Source organism: Globicephala melas, chromosome 6, assembly GCF_963455315.2.
Source record: "Globicephala melas chromosome 6, mGloMel1.2, whole genome shotgun sequence".
Classification (NCBI taxonomy): domain Eukaryota; kingdom Metazoa; phylum Chordata; class Mammalia; order Artiodactyla; family Delphinidae; genus Globicephala; species Globicephala melas.
The window spans coordinates 50,336,649-50,355,964 of NC_083319.1; the positions used below are offsets into that span (position 1 = coordinate 50,336,649).

General features: G+C 45.0%; 1 protein-coding gene across 4 annotated transcripts in view; it reads right to left on the reverse strand.

Annotated features, from left to right (window-relative positions):
- Window positions 1-19,316, reverse strand: part of TJP2 (tight junction protein 2) — a 130,221-nt gene that overhangs the window by 62,391 nt on the left and 48,514 nt on the right. For 2 of the 4 annotated variants that reach the window (XM_060300869.2, XM_030877043.3), the window contains exon 1: window positions 18,737-18,910. The exons of 1 other annotated variant lie outside the window; for it this stretch is intronic. In XM_060300869.2, coding sequence (XP_060156852.1) covers window positions 18,737-18,796 — 60 coding nt within the window. In that variant the 5' untranslated portion in view covers window positions 18,797-18,910. Of the gene's footprint in view, window positions 1-18,736; window positions 18,911-19,316 lie in introns of those variants that run through there. One more of the 4 variants, XM_030877044.3, reaches the window with a different exon arrangement.

Below are 19,316 nucleotides of genomic sequence, written 5' to 3' on the forward strand. Positions count from 1 at the left end.
TCAGCAACTGTAGAACTAAAACTGTGACACGAGCTTTAAAGGGCAAGTACAGAAAGGTCTAGAATAGGAAGAACTGGCCTCTCCAGGGACATCAGGGAAGGCTTTCCTTCTTAGTGACCCCGTGGAAATAGGGAATGCAACCCACTGAGGGAGGACAAGACGAGAGACCACCACCACGTCTGAGGCACAAAGAGGGAGGCAGATGGGGGAGCCTGGGTCTCAGTAAGGATCTTGGTCTCATTTATGAGTAAAGTAAGTAAAAGTCTGAGGCAGATCAATGGCACAAGTGGATTTGTAGTCTTATATATTTGAGTCCAAATTCCTCATTTTACTGAGAAGCAGGGAAGAAATCTAAGCCTAGGTCAATAGCCCCAGTAGATTACTGGGTACAAGAGGTGGGAAGAAGGAAGTAAGGGAGAGGTGCACTGAATTCCCAGGGCAGTAACGGCTTTCTCAGGGCAGCTGAACCCCAGGGCCCACCCAAGGGTTTAAGCCCCAGTCAAGATCCCCTTATACTGTGAGGAAAGAATAAAGCAAACCATAATTTCTAAGCCAAGTTCCAAAGCCACCTCTGCAAGTACATAATTTAGGAGTGGGCAAGAAACTGCTATCAGGGCAGGAAACAGGAATGTTCACCAGGCATTCTGAGAAATGGATGCAGACACCAAAATAAGCCAAAGGACCAAGGCAACAAACTGCACCATCAAGACTGCTCATCAGGGGGAATTCCCTGGAGGAGGTCCAGTGGTTAAGACTCAGTGCTTTCACTGCTGAGGGCCCAGGTTTCAATCCCTGGTCAGGGAACTAAGATCCCACAAGACCCGAGACACGGCCAAAAAAAAAAAAAAGAGTGCTCGTCTGAAGAAAGGCAACAACCAAAACCTGTCTATTGAAAGAAAATTCAGGTAAGGACTTCTACTGCATTTGCCAGAAGACTCAGGCTTCTGCTTCCCCGGAGGGCTGGGGCCAGGCAGGGTCCAGACAACAGCACAACACGCTGAGCTCTCTCCAGCTGTTCTAGTTTGTCAGTGGATGAGTTCTCGGTTTGTCATCAAGCAGCTGTAAAACCTCTAAGTTTGCTGAACGTCTCAGGTGTTAATACCCACCTCATAGGGTTCTTGAGAAGATCAAGTGGAATTTGATGTGGAAGTTTTTTTGGGGTTTTTTTGTTTTTTTTTTTTGCGGTACGCGGGCCTCTCTGTTGTGGCCTCTCCCGTTGCGGAGCACAGGCTCTGGACGCGCAGGCTCAGTGGCCATGGCTCATGGGCCCAGCCGCTCCGCGGCATGTGGGATCTTCCCGGACCGGGGCACGAACCCATGTCCCCTGCATCGGCAGGCAGACTCTCAACCACTGCGCCACCAGGGAAGCCCTATGTGGAAGTTTTTACAAACCAGAAAGTTTCACACAAATGAAGAGTACTTCCTATATTAAATTAATCTCACTCTAAAAAAAGGCAGTATGATACACATTTAATAAAAGATTTTGGAAATAGATAGCATTTAGTCATTCAGCATTTAAGTATCTACTATGACTCAGGCTTTGAAAACAAAGGCCTATCAACATAGAACACAGTCCCCACTCTCAAAGGTTGCCTTTTTTAGGATACAGAAAGGCCTGGAATAGTCTAGAGAACAATGGCAGTGAATGTGTACTGAACTGGGGTATCAGTCACTGATCTATCAGCTTCAAGCCTTTCCAAATCCCCTGAGTTGGAAAAACGACATTAATTCCTCTTCTGCGTTACATTTCTTCACGACTTTGACCATGATGGTGGTTTAGCATATCTTTGAAGTCTCCCCCACAAACCCCCCCCCCCCCGCCCCGCCCGCCCGCCCGCCCGCCAGCCCGCCAGCCAGCCACAGGAAAGAATGAATTGTTTGGAAATGAAATAGCCAACAACTTAGAAATGCGACAAACATTATCTGTTCCAAAGCTGGAAATGCAGAGCATAAATAAGAAAATCCAAAACACAGACACATATTTTATCGTAGAGGGACATCTCAGTTTTATGGCCTTTCAACATCTTAAAACCAAAATGAGCTTTGACATATACTTTCTCCACACTTTCTTGTACTTAAGTTACTGCTTAACCAGAGGAAGTCTACACTCATAATTTCTCGACTGGCCTGTTACCAGTCACCTTCCAAGACTGAAACCAGAAGCAAACCAGCCCTTCAGTGCTAAGATCCACACTCTTCTGCATCTGGCTTTCCCATAGCCAAGGGGGACCTTGGACAAGAGTGTCCTCATAAAGCCAGAACCTTTCATAAGTCAGCATCTGACATACCTATACCCAGATGGCAGAAAAACTGCCTAGAAACCAAGCATCCTGCTTCTGGAAGTTCTAAACTAGTGCCCAGCAAACATTTATTTAAAGGGCCACATAGTATATATTTTAGGCTTTGCAAGTAGAGGATATTAAATAGATACTTATATAGCAACTTAAAATGTAACCATTAAAAAAAGGTAAGAACAATTCTTAGCTACCAGGCAGGAAAAAACCCAAAAAACCACCCAAGCAGGCAGCCGGCTACAGTGTGCCAACCCCTACTCCACACTTATGCAAAATTTAATAACTGACTAGTAATAGATGTGCAGGTGTCTGTTCACCAAGCAAGGCACCACGTTTAGCCAGCGAGGTGCTCACAAGCAGCACACAGGGAGGTGCACACACTTCTTGATTCCTGCTTTCCTTCACCTTGGTTTTCACTTCTATCCTCAACAAGCCTTAGAATTATACTCAGCACCCAGTCACTATTTGGGGATAATCCTGTTTTGTTTGCTTCTTTCTTTCTTTTCTTCTTCTTTTTTTATTTATTTTTGTGGTACGCGGGCCTCTCCCTGTTGTGGCCTCTCCCGTTGCGGAGCACAGGCTCCGGATGCGCAGGCTCAGCGGCCATGGCTCAGGGGCCCAGCTGCTCCTCGGCACGTGGGATCTTCCTGGACCGGGGCACGAACCCGTGTCCCCTGCATCGGCAGGCGGACTCTCAACCACTGAGCTACCAGGGAAGCCCTCTTTTCTTTTTTTAATTAATAAGGCATAAGTTTTTAGTTGGTACATAATACAAAAGTTAGGTCAATTCAAAGTGAACTCGGGACTTCCCTGGTGGTCCAGTGGTAAAGAATCCACCTTCTAGTGCAGGGGACGCGTGTTCCATCCTGGTCGGGGACTAAGATCCCATGTGCCGCGGGGGCAGCTAAGCCCACGCACAACTACTGAGCTCGAGCGCCTCAAAGAGAGAGCCCGCGTGTCGCAAACTACGGAGCCCACGCGCCCTGAAGCCTGTGCACCACAACTAGAGAGAGAAAACCCGCAAGCCACGACTAGAGAGAAGCACAAGCGCTGCAACGAAAGATCCCATGCATGCCTCAACAGAGAAAGATCCCGCGTGCCGCAATTAAGACCCAATGCAGCCAAAAACTTTTTAAAAAGCAAAACAAAACAAAGTGAAGTGCACTTGGTTTTGGTAGCAACTTAACTTCTCTGGTTATATTTTACCTAAAAAATCTGAACTTGTTCACAATTTCCAATCACATACCACAGGGGAAACTGGCCTGAGATCAGAATCTTGCTTCAGATAATCCTCCAAGTGGATGATTAACTACAGGGAGGCGCGTTATCAACACGCTTATTGGGCAAGAATGAGGAGATGTGTTGGACACAGAGAAGTAAAAACCTTTGCTCCCGACCTCAAGCTGGGCTGCTGTCTGTGTACCCTCACAAAAAGACAGTAAGGGTGCGGCACCCACAACCCAAGACAAATTTAAAGAGAACGTGAAAACACTAGAAGTTTCCATTGCCCACCATGAAGTCTGACTTAGAATCTGGTCAGAATTAGAATCTGGTCAGAATTCTATATATCCAGCTTGTGTCAGGGCTGAACTTAGAACCAAGAATCAGCATTTCTAATTGTGTGAACCTTATTAGACGGTCCATGGAAGCTCATCAAACTCATCAATTCTGGATCCTGGGAGAAGAAAGCCATGCAGTGAGGCAATGAGGAAAAGACAAAAGCACCCTTAATAAGACTCCAGGGGGAACAGGAAGAAACAAAGTTTATATCTGGAGCCTTTCTAGCTCTTTCTACCCCTTGCTGGTTGCTCTGGCTTTCAAGGTCCTCCTACCCCAAAGCATTCAAAGGTGAACTCCCAACACACAACGTCTGCTCCATCAGCAAAATGTTCTGGCTCCCAAATTCCCTCTCTACCTTTATCCCCAACCCAAACTCTCACTGTATCAATGCTTTCAGTCTCAGCTAGATATCAGAAAAAGATGACTTACTTCCCACTAAAGTGTGAGTGCCTGGTAACCTACACCTCTCGGTGTTTTTTTAAAAGATGTACTTTGACCCTGATGAAACTCCTGATGGAATTCTGATCCTTAACAGGCAAGTTCACAAACACAGCACATCAAAGATGAACATTCTTTCGAATTCCACAATCCAGACGCTTTGTAGCCACAACCAGTTTTTCTTGACATTAATTACAATTGTTGTTTTCTGTGGGATGGGATTACACAGTCATTTCTAACTAGAGGCTGTGGACTTGAAGACAGTGGACTCTCTCTCACTTGACAAGACAGTCTTAATATTTCTGTAACAAAATTATGATTTTAACTAGTTGTCTATGAAATCTACTTCCCCATAAAGCTGTGTCTTACACACCTTAGCGTCTTTGGGGCATCCTACGGTAATGGACACACATGGGTCACTGAAGAATGAAAACATCTCTTAAAAACACTGATATTTCATTGTGACTCATGATTCCCTGAAGGAAAAATTTCTGTATACTTTCAGTGATAATGTGTAAAATCCTTCAAATCAACAGAGGGCCGTTAGCTTCTCCCTCTTATTTCTCTGGTCATATGATTCTGAAAAGCAGAGGCTGGGAGTTGAAAGCACCTATAGGTTTCAAATTAAAGGGACCTTGGCTCAAATTCCCTCCCTGTCGTACAAACTATGTGATGCTGGACGAGTTACTTAACATTTCTGAGCCTCGGTGTCCTCACCTATAAAATCGTGTTTTAGGGGCTTCCCTGGTGGCGCAGTGGTTGAGAGTCCGCCTGCCGATGCGGGGGACGCGGGTTTGTGCCCTGGTCCAGGAAGATCCCACATGCCACGGAGCAGCTGGGCCCGTGAGCCATGGCCGCTGAGCCTGCGCGTCTGGAGCCTGTGCTCCGCCAACGGGAGAGGCCACACAGTGAGAGGCCCGCGCAAAAAAAAAAAAAAAAAAAGTCGGGTTTTAACACCTACCCCCAATTGGTTGGGAGGGTTCAGTGAGATCTGTACCAAGGGTCTAACACTGCATCAACCACTTCACTACAGAAAGGTCTGACTGCATCTTACTTTGTGTCCTGGGCCCCCTCACAATTAGGCATTTTACAGAGACATCAGGAGTTCTGATGGACACTTGGGAACTGAGCTGAGTGAGCCAACCCCCAACACACCCCTATTGGCAAAAATCAAGGACACAGCTTCAGAGCCCTTCTACAAACTCCATTAATGCATATTTTACATTTGTTGGTCCAATAATGGAATGGAATGTTGCAGCTTCAGTCTCCAAGCTACCTACAAAGTGCTTTTTTGGGGGAGGGGCAGGTAGGGGGGAACACAGCAAGGCAAGAGAAAACATACCCAGGCCAATCTCGTTTCAGTTTTTTAGGACTTACCGTCTCCATTCTCTTCCTTTCACCGTCCTTCATTTAATGAGTAACTATTCTATGCCTGGACTGGTAATGCCAAGAATCAGACCTGCCCTTGAGAACTCACAATCAACCCCCCACATTAAAAGTGACCCTCCTCCCAACACTAGGCAGAATCCAGGCCTCGTGAAAAACACACTGCTCTTCCGAAAGGATAAACACATGCAATGAAGTTTACATCTAATTGAGGACTTTTTTTTTTTTTTTTGGCAGTTCACTGTTTTCCAAGCATTCGTTTTGACTAAGCTCAACCCAATCAAAAAGCTTACGTGGCTTCTCAGGAAGATAATAACCTATCCAATGTAGCAGACTACACAAATAGAGCCAACATACCCAAGTTGGAAGAGATGAAAGAGACAGACAGACGGACATGACAGCACCCCAGTTGCCAGGGCACTTGGCTACATAAATCACTATCCCGTAGATAAAGCCAAAAGGACAAATCTGGTGACTGGAGTGATATGTGACTGCTGTTTTCTCAGGACAGTTCATTACTGGGATATAATCCAATCAGGCCAACATTTATATGTGATCATCCAATCACACTCAAAGACAACTGAGAACAACAATGCCATTGTTCCTTGGAGCTTATTACTACAGCTAAAGCCAAGTGAGCTTCCTCGCCCCACCCCTGCCCAGTGACATGTGTACTCTCCTTGGCTCCTGTTCTATTAATAAGTGAGAGAGATTCTTTAAGACAGTGCATACTGCCTGCAAATATTCTGTGGTAATAAACAGCAAAACCATCACCGATGTATGATTTCTGGACAAAGTAAATCACAACCACGAAATTTAAGAAATTCAGAAAATTTAGCAATGCCCAAACTAATTTTAATTTTAACCAAGCTCTGTTTCCCCACATTTTATAGAGGAACTTTATCTTTAAAAAGCAGATGACTAACCAGTCCCCAAATATGAGGTTTCAAGGACTGAGGAGGGTGATGATGCAATGCCAGCAGCCTTTCTTAATTCCCTAGCTTCTGTGGAATATCAGCTCATGCCAGAACTTGACTTTTTTTTTTTCCTTAATTTTAAAGGATATTGTCAAATAAAAATAAAGCTATTTTACAAAAATACACAAAGCAGCACCACACGGCCCTTCCTCAGGCTGTAACACTACTAGCTGAAATATTTATAGGCACCTGGATCAGAAATACCTACATGTTTATAACCAATCATTTTTGTTGAAGGAGTGAATTAGGTCAGTGCCCTTAAGAAGCTCCCCTTCAGCTCTATTTTCCACTCTCCAAACAAAGAAAACCTTTGTGCATTGTATTAGCCACTGTAAACTGTTTGGACATCCATTGTTAGTCCTGGCCGACTGGATAAGTCTGGCGAAAAAGAGATAAAACAGGAGATTCTGTCAATATATTTCTAGCACATTCAAATTTAAGCAAGCTTCGCACAGAACCAGCTCACTCTAACTGCTAAACAAGTGGCTGAAATGAAGTTACTGTTCATGCTTATCTTGGCCCTTAGAATATATGCTTTCCTTATCGCTTCAAATTGCTCTGAAAGGAGTCTTCAGAAGTAGCACTGTAGATAGAAGCCTAAAATAAAATATTAATCAATAAATTGCTTGGCCAGTCTGCTTCTAGCTACTTTCCTGAAAGCAATAATAGTAAGGTCCCTAATCAGTCAGGGTCATAGGGAAAATTATTCGAATGAGAGAGAAGATTCACAGACATTCTAAAATAAGAAAAACTCAGTTCTTTCCATATGAGACATCATTATAGGGAGGATTTTGCCAAAATTGAGGCTATATTTTTAAATGTTTCAAGAACAATACATTACGGCTCATACTTCACAAATAAGTAGAAGTAGGACAGACACTATTGCCAATGTTTTGGTAGACTAGAACGTGCTGTCAGCATGAGATTTGAGGCACAAAATAGGATAAAGATTGAATCTCTTACCATTTAACTTGTCAAAAGATAAGACAGAGGGAGGAAAAGGGGACATTCTCTTCAGCCCATCTATAAACCGGATTTATATATCACCTTTTACTTTATTAAAAACTAACAAATCAGGGGAGGGATAAATTAGGAGTTTGGGATTAAAACATACACACTACTATATATAAAACAGATAACCAACAAGGATCTACTGTATAGCACAGGGAATACTCACTATCTTATAATAACCTATAAGGAAGAGAATATTAAAAAAGAGTATATATATTTATATATATGTATAACAGAATCACCTTGCTGTACACCTGAAACTCACACGACACTGTAAATCAACTTTTTTTTTTTTTTTTTGGCGGTACGCGGGCCTCTCACTGTTGTGGCCTCTCCCGTTGCGGAGCACAGGCTCCGGACGAGCAGGCTCAGCGGCCATGGCGCACGGGCCCAGCCGCTCCGCAGCATGTGGGACCCTCCCGGACCGGGGCACGAACCCGTGTCCCCTGCATCGGCAGGCGGACTCTCAACCACTGCGCCACCAGGGAAGCCCTCAATAAAATTTTTTAAAAATTAAAATAAAAACAAATAAATCAAAATGACTTCAAAAAGAAAATACTCATTAAGTTTCATAAAGTTATACGTAAAAGCAGCAGCTCTTAGAATCAAGTTACTTCTCAGTCTGTATTAACTTGTAGGCTAGCAAACTATAATTTCTCAAGCTTACTCATATAGAAAAGTACCAAGAATCACAGAGCAGTTGAGAATCTGAGGCCCTTCAGAGAAACAATACCTTATGTGACAGGTAGGACTTATGGTAGCATCCACACTCCAGCAGGTGATTATAAAGTCAAAGGACTGATTTCTATAATTCTGAACACGAATTATAGAAAGCAGTCCTCAGTAATAATGATGATACAAGTAAATTATAACCACTGCCATTAAATTGCCACTGCAACCCCAGGAGGCATCTATGCCTTTTGTTTGCTGGCACTCAGCTTCCCCTAGTCCCAGAGACCAGAAGCCCCCAATCCCTTTGCCAACAGGGTACCAATGAGGTGCAAGTATTTATTTAAGATCTAAAAGGATGAAGGGAAGCAGATGCCATTTGTTCTCATTTTCCTGTAGCAGCAGTCATAGGCAAAAACTGATTTCCCAGACCTGAGCTTTGCAGTTACCTCCAAGCTCCCTATCATTTCAGCCTCCTCTGGGCTACAGAGGCTGAGACAGTAACAGGGTTGTTTGGAGGTCCTGGCTCAGGGCAGCAGCAGCTTTCTAACTTTCTAGGGGGCAAATCAGAGACTAGCAATGGGCCCTTCTGCTCTGTAGGCACCTAATTCTCTCCATTAAGTTTCATTCTCCTTGAACTAGCTAGAATGATGTCTGTTTTCTTCACGGAACCCTGACCCAGAGGGTCTGTAGTGTCCATTTCACAGCTGAGAAAACCAAACCTGAGAAAAGTAAATTGCCTAAGGCCAAGCAAGTAAGCAGGCAGGACAAGAAGAATTCACACCCAGGTCTGCCTGACTTCAACATCACAAAATGAAAGTTAAACACACAGAGTGAAAGGTAAGCCTATCTCCAACCCATGATCCAGCAATTCTACTCCCAGGAATTTACACAAAAGAAATGGGTGCGTAAGCCCACAGAACAAGCTATAGGTGATTTTCATAGCAGCTTCGTCCATAATAGAAACAAAACAAAAACCTGACTACAACCCAAATATCCGTCAACAAAAGATGGATAAACAAAACTGGTAAATTCATACAAATGGAGTATTTACTACTCAGCAATAAAAGAAAAGTACTGAATTGTGTAACAACACAAAGGTTACTCTGAGGAAAGAAACCAGACACCAAATGCTGATTTCATTTATACAGATCCTCTCAAGGTGAAGCAAGGCTATAGGATGGTGAGAGATGTCAGAAGAGAGGTTCCCTTGTGGGTGGGGTGGTGAACAGTTGGAAAAGTGACGAGAGAACCTTCTGGAGTGATGGAAAGTTCTATTTTTTGATCTAGGTGGTAATCACACAGGTGAATACATTCACGTAAAAGTTCATCTGGCTCTGCAACTGGATAGTGGTGGTGGCTGCAATTAATTGCCACAATGAAATGCCACTGAGGGCACACTTAGAATGGTTAAAATAAGGTTGGGAGGGAGGGGATGGGGGATATACGTACGCGTATAGCTGATTCACTTTGTTATACAGCAGAAACCAACACACCATTGTAAAGCTTATACTCCAATAAAGACGTTAAAAGAAAAAAAAATGGTTAAAATAGTGGATCTTATTGTGTTTTACTACAATAAAAAAAAATCAAGCTCTCCACTTGAGAGTTGTACATTTTACTGTCTGTAAATTATACTTCAATTTAAAAATTAAAAATAATAATATAGAAAAAGCTCCATTGTGAGTAAGCAGGCTTTGGAGGACAGACCCAGGATACCACTGTTCCCATAGAAAAATTTTTCTCAGTTTCAGGCAAATGTTTTTCACCTCAGTTCTTTGGTAAATTGAGTCTACCCTTCCTGCCTCTTCCTGACTCTTGAGTAAAGACATCTGCAAACTGTGCGCTTAAGCAGTATAAGCAGACCAAATACTTCTCCCAGACCTTTGATTAAAATCCAAATTAGGTTCTGCTAGAAAGAAGGCCACCGATGTTCAAAATGAACTCGTTGCCTCTTCATTGCAATGTGTCGCCACCTGACTGTTTTTAGACACTTAACAATAACGCCAGAAGGAAAAGCACAAATGTTTCCAGTTCCATTTCTGGAAAATTTCAATGGGTGTCTGAGATGCCACAAATCTCTCTCCCCTCTCAAAACTCACCCAGACACTAAACAGACCGGGCCGAGGCAGGCGAAGTGCTCTCCCTGAACTTAGGCAGAAAAACTTTGATGTGCCTGAGGTAACCCTGAAACATGGCTGCTGGCGAGTGACTTCACATCAGTCAGTAACAGTGAATGAGGTCTTGCGACAGTCACCAGGAGGCCCGTCTTCAGCGCATTTGTGAAGAACAAATCAGAAAGGCTTCCCAGTGGCAGGCCTGCCTTACCTTCCGTGCTCGTGTTACAGGCAATGCGGTCCCTGGGAGAGGAGTCCATGGGGAAAGGAGGGGTGCTGGAGGCTCCCAGGATGCAGCTTTTACTAGGAAGGATGGAGGGAAAGAGGAAGGAGAAAGAACGATTCTCAGGAAGCCCTGGGAGATGGCTGCAGTTGCTGGCTTGGGGCTGCAGAGTGAGGAAGAGAATTCAGCACCCACTGAGCTGGTACATTATTTAAGCTGCAACTGAATAATAGATCTTTCCATCACTTCATGAGCTAAACAAGACAGCCACTCTTTGGAAGTTGCTTTGCAGACAGAATGCATTGGCTCTCTTCTTAAAAGAGAAAACAGAGAGAAAGAAAACACACAAGTTGTTTAAGGAGTGTGGAAGCACTTAAAGATGGCATGAATCAACAGAAATTACCTAGAATATTCTCTAGGCTTTATACCAAACACTCAGAATCTTAAGCACTGTAAAAGACTTCAGAGTTGATCAAATATAATTATTCATTTCCCTATAAAGAAACTGAGAACTAGAATTACACGCCTTAGCTCAAGTCACCAAGCTAATTCGTAGAACAGCTTATACACCATTAAAGAAAGGGTCTGTATAAAATTCTACACCTTTTTTTTTCTTATGGACAAACTATCATCCACTCACTATATCAATGTCAGGAATCCACTTTTCTAAGTTCTCGATGTCTTCAATTCTTACTAGTTTATGCAACAAGCCTTCTGATCAAGTCAGTACAATGAGGTCAACACTTAGTGCATGTGCTTGGTGCCCTGTCAGCTTCTGGGGTGACCAAGATGACTCAGACCAGGGAGGGGCTCACGGCTGACGGGAAATGACTGGCATGTGGCAGATGTGATAAGGGCTCGAATAAACACTGGCATGTGCACGCTAACCTGTCACAGGCCAGGAGGCAAATGATTCAGCCCGAGTGAAGAAGGGTAAGGGAGAAACTGGACTTCTAAAAATGAGCTCACCAGGAAGTTTCTTCTAAACTATTCATTCTTTTCAAAAGCAGAAATGACGAGTTTTTTGTTTTTTGTTTTTTTTAAAGATCGGGTTTTTAAAATCGTTACTTTTATTTATTTCTGGCTGCGTTGGGTCTTCGTTGCTGTGCGCGGGCTTTCTCTAGCTGCGGGGAGCAGGGGCTACTCTTCATTGCAGTGCGTGAGCTTCTCATTGCGGTGGCTGCTCTTGTGGAGCACGGGCTCTAGACGCGCGGGCTTCAGTAGTTATGGCTCGTGGGCTCTACAGTGCAGGCTCAGTAGTTACGGCGCACAGGCCTAGTTGCTCCACGGCATGTGGGATCTTCCTGGATCAGGGCTCGAACCCGTGTCCCCTGCATTGGCAGGTGGATTCTTAACCACTGCGCCACCAGGGAAGTCCGGACGAGCTTTGCTAATACTAACTCCTTCAAAGAATTTCATTCTGCTTTGCTAGATATGTTTGGCAACAGCCTTCCTAGGATTGAGAACGGGCTACTTGCCTCACACAGGTACATCACCCCTTCTCCCCGCCACCCAGGCTCTCAGGTGCTCCGGGCAAGAGGAGGCAGAGAAGGAACCCCACAGCCTAGGACTTGGAACACTTCCCTTATAAGAAATGGCTCTCAGCGAATGGAAACAAACAGCTACACTTGGAACATTATTTCCTCCTCCGAAGAACAAAGCTCCAAGAAGCTACAAGTCTTAGAAGAGAAGGTCAGTAAATCCTACTGATGACTAGAATGCAGTATTTCCCCGGTTCAACTTCAACTAAGTGACAAAGTCTAGAGTATCTGCAGTGTCCTCTCATCTCTATGAAAGGTTTTTCTAACACATACAATGGCAAAGATACAACTGGATTCTAATCATTATCTATTAATTACAGCCTAATAACTCTTACCGACCAGCAAACTATCCCAATAATTCTCTCCCACAATGTATTACATATATTCTCTCTAAATGCCTCTGACTTGTCACTAACTATATTGTCACTAACTATAAATATATAGCTATATATTTAGTCCCTTGCTTATATCGGGTGTCAGATGAAGCATACTATAATTAGTTTTCAAAGATGATGTCATTTTCTCTTGTGAACATAATGTATATATTGTGTTGGCTGAGTAAAGTCTACAATACAAATAATAATTATCATATTAACTCTGAAATCCATGTTTACATATGCATATGGGTAAAATTCAGTAAACATTTGTATTCAAGGATGTGACATGAAGTCTTTGCCATAATTAATGGTATAATTTGAAATTCTGGGGTCAGTAGAGCTTCCTATGTAACACCCAACAAATATCTTACTCTCAAAGGATCTATCAAGGGTCTTTCACCACTATTACCGTTCCTGCCACCCTCCAAACTCTCCAACCCCTCAACACTCACACACAATGATGGGGAAAGAGAAACACAAATAGAACCTCTAATCTATGAATATTCTAATCAGGCTAAATATTTAGTTTGAAAGTAAAAATAAACATTCATTATTACAGAAATTTATACTGCTATGGTTTGCAACACACAATGGTGTATAAGTGACTAAGAAAAGCTGCATTATGTTTTTAAGGTTAAAGACCTGATTTAACTTTAACCATTTGGCAGGGGCACTAAACAAATATCTGTAGTGATTTTAAATGACTAAAGTTACTAATTGAAAGCCTAGGACTTCTCATAAAGAGTATGCACACACATACAATTAGGGATTCTGCTGACTGAAGCAAAGTGTTTTCTATTGTGGTTTTATTCACCTATCATGAACATGAACTTCAATTGCTCATTTCTCCAGGTCACGGCAGGGTTTCTTTTTTCCTACCTCAAGACTTCCAATTCCTACAACAATCCTTGTTAAAGCCTATTCTGCAGACCCAATAAAAGCTCCATTTTTAAAGAGTTAGATGCATTACATGTGAGGCTGCCTGGGTCTCTGTATTCTTAGGCGCTGACGGATGGTGACTGAGATACGCTTGGTAACAGAGTGATGTCCCCCAGGAGTGCCAAAGCATTTCCCCCTTTTCACTCTATCCTACCACAAATGTCACACCAACAGACCTTAAAATTGCAGAATGGCTTGCGGGAAGCAAAGAAAGGAATGAGACTTAGGGAAGACATTAAATAGCTTCACGAATACACTGTCTGGAGCAACAGAAAAGAGAACTGGGTGGACAAGAGCAAGATGCACATATTAAGACACAAAGTCCATCAAATTCAACTTTCCTGGCTTTTCTGGGCCATTCTGTGTCCGACTTTCCTTAAGGTGTGGTTGAGGTACACCTAGCTCTCCATACTTAAGCGTCACACTCGTATTTTGAGAGTATTTTCCAAATCTCAGATTTCAAGGGCTGTCTTCACAGTTTTGGCCTTATTCTCATACCACTCATCCTGATAATTTACTATTTTTCTTAAGTCGAACTCACCGTTTTATTTCATACTTATTTTTGCCTCATTCTAAGCAATCTATCCATGAAATAAATGAGTTTGGTGACCGGCTTTATGTTTTTTAGTCCTGAACTACAAGGGTCATGCACAGTAATTAAAGAATGGGCTATGTCCCTCCCTGTGCCACCTGTAAATCTGTCTGCACAGCACACTTTGGAAACAACACTGTTTTGAAGGCAGCAAAAAAGGCAGAGAAAATGTTTAATTTAATAGGCATTTTTTCAGTATGACAGTCCTGAGTCTCCCTTTTGAGTTCACAGGTTATCGAGACTGACACAGCTTTGGATGATGGAGGCGCGAGCCCCCTTAAAAAACCCGAATGAAACAGTCACCGTCATGGGAAGGCCCATGCAGGCCTGCCCAGGCTCTAGCAGTCAGATGCTAAGTTCCAAGAAGGGCATTTTCTAATCAAGCTGCAAAAGCGGAAGCAGGTACTTTCCAACTCAGAACTCTCTTCCTCACACGGTGCCATAGGCAGTGTACAAAGTTAATCGACTGCTTTCCTAGGTAACCTTCAGACCTGGAACTAGCTATTGCCAATACCGGATGTTAGGACTGAGTGCCTGATAACTTTTCTCCATTGCTGTTATACAGGTTTTGCAAAATTTTTAATGGGAATGCCACCTCAGACCCTCATAAATTTGCTAGCTATACGAGCTTTCTCTCACAAGGGTCGTCATGAAAATTCTTGTGGGGACGAAGTAGGTTCTAAATCGTTTTAGGGAACATTTCTTTTTTAACCTTAAAAAAGCCCATGTAGGGACTTCCCTGGTGGCACAGTGGTTAAGAATCCACCTGCCAATGCAGGGGACACAGGTTCGAGCCCTCGTCCGGGAGGATCCCACATGCCGCGAAGCAAGTAAGCCCGTGCACCACAACTATTGAGCCTCTGCTCTAGAGCCCACATGCCGCAACTACTGAGCCTGCGCACCACAACTACTGAAGGCCACGCGCCTAGAGCCTGTGCTCTGCAACAAGTGAAGCCACCGCGATGAGAAGTCCATGCAGCCCAGTGAAGAATAGCCCCCGCTCACCACAACTAGAGAAAGCCCATGCGTAGCAACAAAGATCCAACACGGCCAAAAATAAATAAATGAATAAATTAAAAAAAAAAGTCCATGTAAAACATCAAAGTTTTTAACCCACTAAATAGGTGTTGAATCTGACTTCTGTCTGACTGTATGTTTCTGACCCTGCCCCTTCGATTTAGGATGAAGAAACAACTCAGTAAAACATATGAGATAATCATTCTGCCGCACCCACCCAATTTTCAATGGAAAATGCCTCTCAATACCAAGGCTGGCTGGTCCAAGGCCATTCCAGCCAGCACTTGTTGGCCCCCATTACTGCTTAGAGTCTGACCAATGAGGCATTTGATAGGGTGTCAGCTCTCAACCTCGATAAACTAATCTGCAGCCACAGCTCCTCAACGGGATTTGTTTTAGGGATTAGGCAAGGAATTCCCGGATGGCTCATATTCTTGGAAGAGGTATGTTGAAAGTTTCAGCGCGATTACTAACCCTTCCTGAATCTTCACCCCACCAGCCCCTCCCACACCTCATGACACACCCCAGCCAAATCTGCATAACTTTTAACTACGGAACATATGACAGTACACAGGACTACAGGGGCCCCGCCTAGTTTCAAAAACTTTTCTGTCTCCTAAAAAGAAAGCCTTCAGAAGAGAAAACCTTGCTAAGCTCAAAAGTCACTGTAGGGGGATTCCCTGGTGGTGCAGTGGTTGGGAGTCTGCCTGCCGATGCAGGGGACACGGGTTCATGCCCTGGTCCGGGAGGATCCCACATGCCGCGGAGTGGCTGGGCCCGTGAGCCATGGCCGCTGAGCCTGCGCGTCCGGAGCCTGTGCTCCGCAACGGGAGAGGCCACAACAGTGAGAGGCCCGCATACCGCAAAAAAAAAAAAAAAAAAAAAAAAAAGTCACTGGAGGAATTTTATCATTTCCCTCGAATTCCCAGGCATTTCTCCAGCATAAGAGCAATGTCTGGCTGTGACCTTTTGCCAATGTACAAAGAATCAGATTAAAAGTTAAACAAATGTAGGCAGAAACCCTTGCAAATGGAATTCCCCAGGGGGTGATGCTAAAAAATTTTGGGTCTTATGCATACGAGAGCCCCCAAAAGAGTAATATTCCCTGTGTAGGGTGTTGGGGGTAGCCCTGTTTACTGGGAAACTGGTTCACTTCTTTATAGGAAAAGTCAAGTCATTAATACATTAGGGATTTCTGGGACTTTTTCTTTTTCTTAAAGTTCTCTTCCTGGCATTTAAAGCCTTTCAAGAGAGTGTGCGCATCTCTTGCTCTTTCCCTCAGCAACTGCCCTAACATACCTGGTACCTCCTTTTTGTGCTTAGTAACCCAGAGCCCAGCACTTAAGAGTTTTCAGCACCTGTTTTGGTTCTTATTACAGTTGGCCCTCCATATGCAAGGATTCAACCAACTGTGGATCAAAAATATACAGCGGGGGAAAAAAATTCCAGAAAGTTCCAAAAAGCAAAACTTGAATTTGCCACACACCGGCAACTATTTACACAGCATTTACATTGTATTTACAACTATTTCTATAATATTTCCATTGTATCCAGTACTGTAAGTAACCTAGAGAGGATTTAAAGTGTACAGGAGGATGCCCTTAGGTTATAGGAAAATACTACACCATTTTATATAAAGGGCTTTGAGCATCCTTGGATTTTGGTATCTGAGGGGGGTCCCAGAACCATTCTTCCCCCCATCCCAGGATACTGAGGGATGACTACTAGCTACTGTCTACTTAGCATCCACTAGCCAGGCACCCTATGTCATTTCACTCAGTCCTCGTCTTATGAGACGCGTTATTAGCCCCATTTTCTAGACTGGCTTACCGTGTAAGGTATCTGTTCAAAGGCAAACTTTCTTCCCAAAAAGAAACCCTGAAGGGAGTGTGCACGGAACAAACCCACACTTTGTTGCATTTCTGTATTGCAGAGTGTGCATCTGTATCGCATACTCCCTCTGTAAGCCGCAGGTATCCCAGCAGAGAGAGTTTGCAGAGTCTTAAAAAACATCTAAACTTTTCAGATCGAACAGACTCTTGACAGCAGAAGTTGAGTCTTGCTTATCTTGTACCCCACCTGTTCACAGTGGACCGGCACAAGTGGGTGCTCATTAAGTTATCAGCTGCGTGGTCCTGAAAAAGCTGCAGCAGCAACTCAGGGGGAAAACAATCTCCCTTCATCAATCTCTGACAGCAGCTCTGAAAAAGCTCAAGAAACACCTCAAAAGCCACTGTTGCCTTACTAAAGCACCCTCCTTCTCTAGTCTCCCCGGAGAGGGGAAACTACAGTATCCTGTTCCTGCTTCTAATTGGAATGCATCAGAGTCTTAATTATTTGCATTCTTCCCCAACAAGACAGTGTGGTAGAGGCACACTCTTAACATTTGTATTTCCCACACTGAAGTGAAGTTGTTCATGAAAATTTATTGAATAACCATATTTCATTCTCTCAGGCAAGATATTAAATGGCACTTTGCCACAAATGCAATCACTACTAGTAACTCCTCACTTAAAATGAAAATGGTCCACTTCCAAGGTTTGCATGTAGACTGTCTCTCCCAGGAATAACCCTGACACAGGTGGACCTGTTTTCCCAAGGTGACTGTCAGCGCACCCAGCTCAGACCACCTAGAGATCTGAGGAAAAGGGGCTCTTCTCTGCTGCGATTCCCCTAGCTGAGGGAGGGACGGAGGGAGGAGGGAGGGAGGAGGGAGGGAGGGGGGAGGGAGGGGGAGGGAGGGGGGAGGGAGGGGGAGGGAGGGGGGAGGGAGGGGGAGGGAGGGCAATTTCTAGGATGGGATGAGTCTACGCTGGGAACTGCAGGGAAACCACAACCATTACTCAGGCCAGACAGCTGCCAAGGAAGCAGCGCTGCCTAAGAACTGAAGCTAAAATAGAGGTGGGAGGCTGTATTCCTTTCCATTACTAAGCCCTGGAGTATTCCCTCCCAAGTTCATCCACATTTCAAGAATGTTAAAACCCTGCAGTCAAAACCCTGATTATTTATAACTTAAAATAAACTACTGTGTAAAGCAGAAACTTTACAAATGAAGACACAAAAGAAAAAGAACTGGTGACAGGTAAGATAATACCAGAGTACATATCCATTCCCTATTGCAAATAATTTTTACTTGTATTGCAGAGGCAACTGATTAAAAGGGAAAGAGAGGATTCTGGTCTCCAGAGAGTTGTCAGTTTGTCTCACACACACACGCCTGTAATTTTGCATCAAGTAGAGAGTGCGGTTTGAAACCGAGAAGGAAAACACAAAGGCATAGGGCAGGCGACACAACAGGAACAACGAGATGCCTCCGAAGTAGCACCAATCCAAGACAGAGTTCAAGACAGTCTTCCCTACTTCCGACTTAACCTGAAATCCAAGTGACTTTAGAGAACAGAGAAAAGGGTCCAGGAGCCCTGGAGGCCACGAGCCACCACCCCTGTCCGGTGAAACCTAGTCCCTGCCCTCAACCCCACCTCCGGATGGGAGAATCCCAGCCACCTAATGCGCATCTGGGAAGCCCACCACGCGCTCCCATGCCCCGTCCTCGCGACCCTTCTCCCAACCAAGCGGGACGCAAGAGGGCACTTACTTGGAGCCAACCTGACATCTCCCGCCGGGGTGGAAACCCGCGGTCTCCTCGCACCGGCATCTTCAGGCGAGGGTCCCGCGTGGTCGCGCAGGTCCAGGACCCGGCTCCACCTCCTCCTTCTCCTCTGGGCGTCAGGTCAGTCCTCCGACCCGCGGCCGGGTTTTAGCCAGGTGCCGGCCCGCGGGAACCCACCCCTTTGTCCCTCCCCCCTCGTCGCGGCGTCGGCCCGCCCCCGGCCCGAGGCAGCGCCTCGGCGCCCGCCGCCTGGCCCGGGAAACTCTCAAACGGGCCGCTACCACCCCCGCGCGACCCGGGGGAGGGTTCGCCGGCGCCGCACCCTCGAGGGGCCCGCAGAGGGCCGTGTCACGCGCGACTCCCGGCCGGGGACGAAGGAGGGCGGCAGCAGCAGGGGGATCCTGAGGACAGAGCGTCCCGCGGCCCCGACACCCAACCCCCCCACCGGCGGACCTGATGGTTCGCTCCGCGGCGAGCTCTGCGAGCAGCAGGTCCGGCTCCGGGCGCCCGCCGGGGGAGCGCTGCAAGTTTGCGTGTAGCAGCGAGCCCTGGGCGGCCTGTTTGT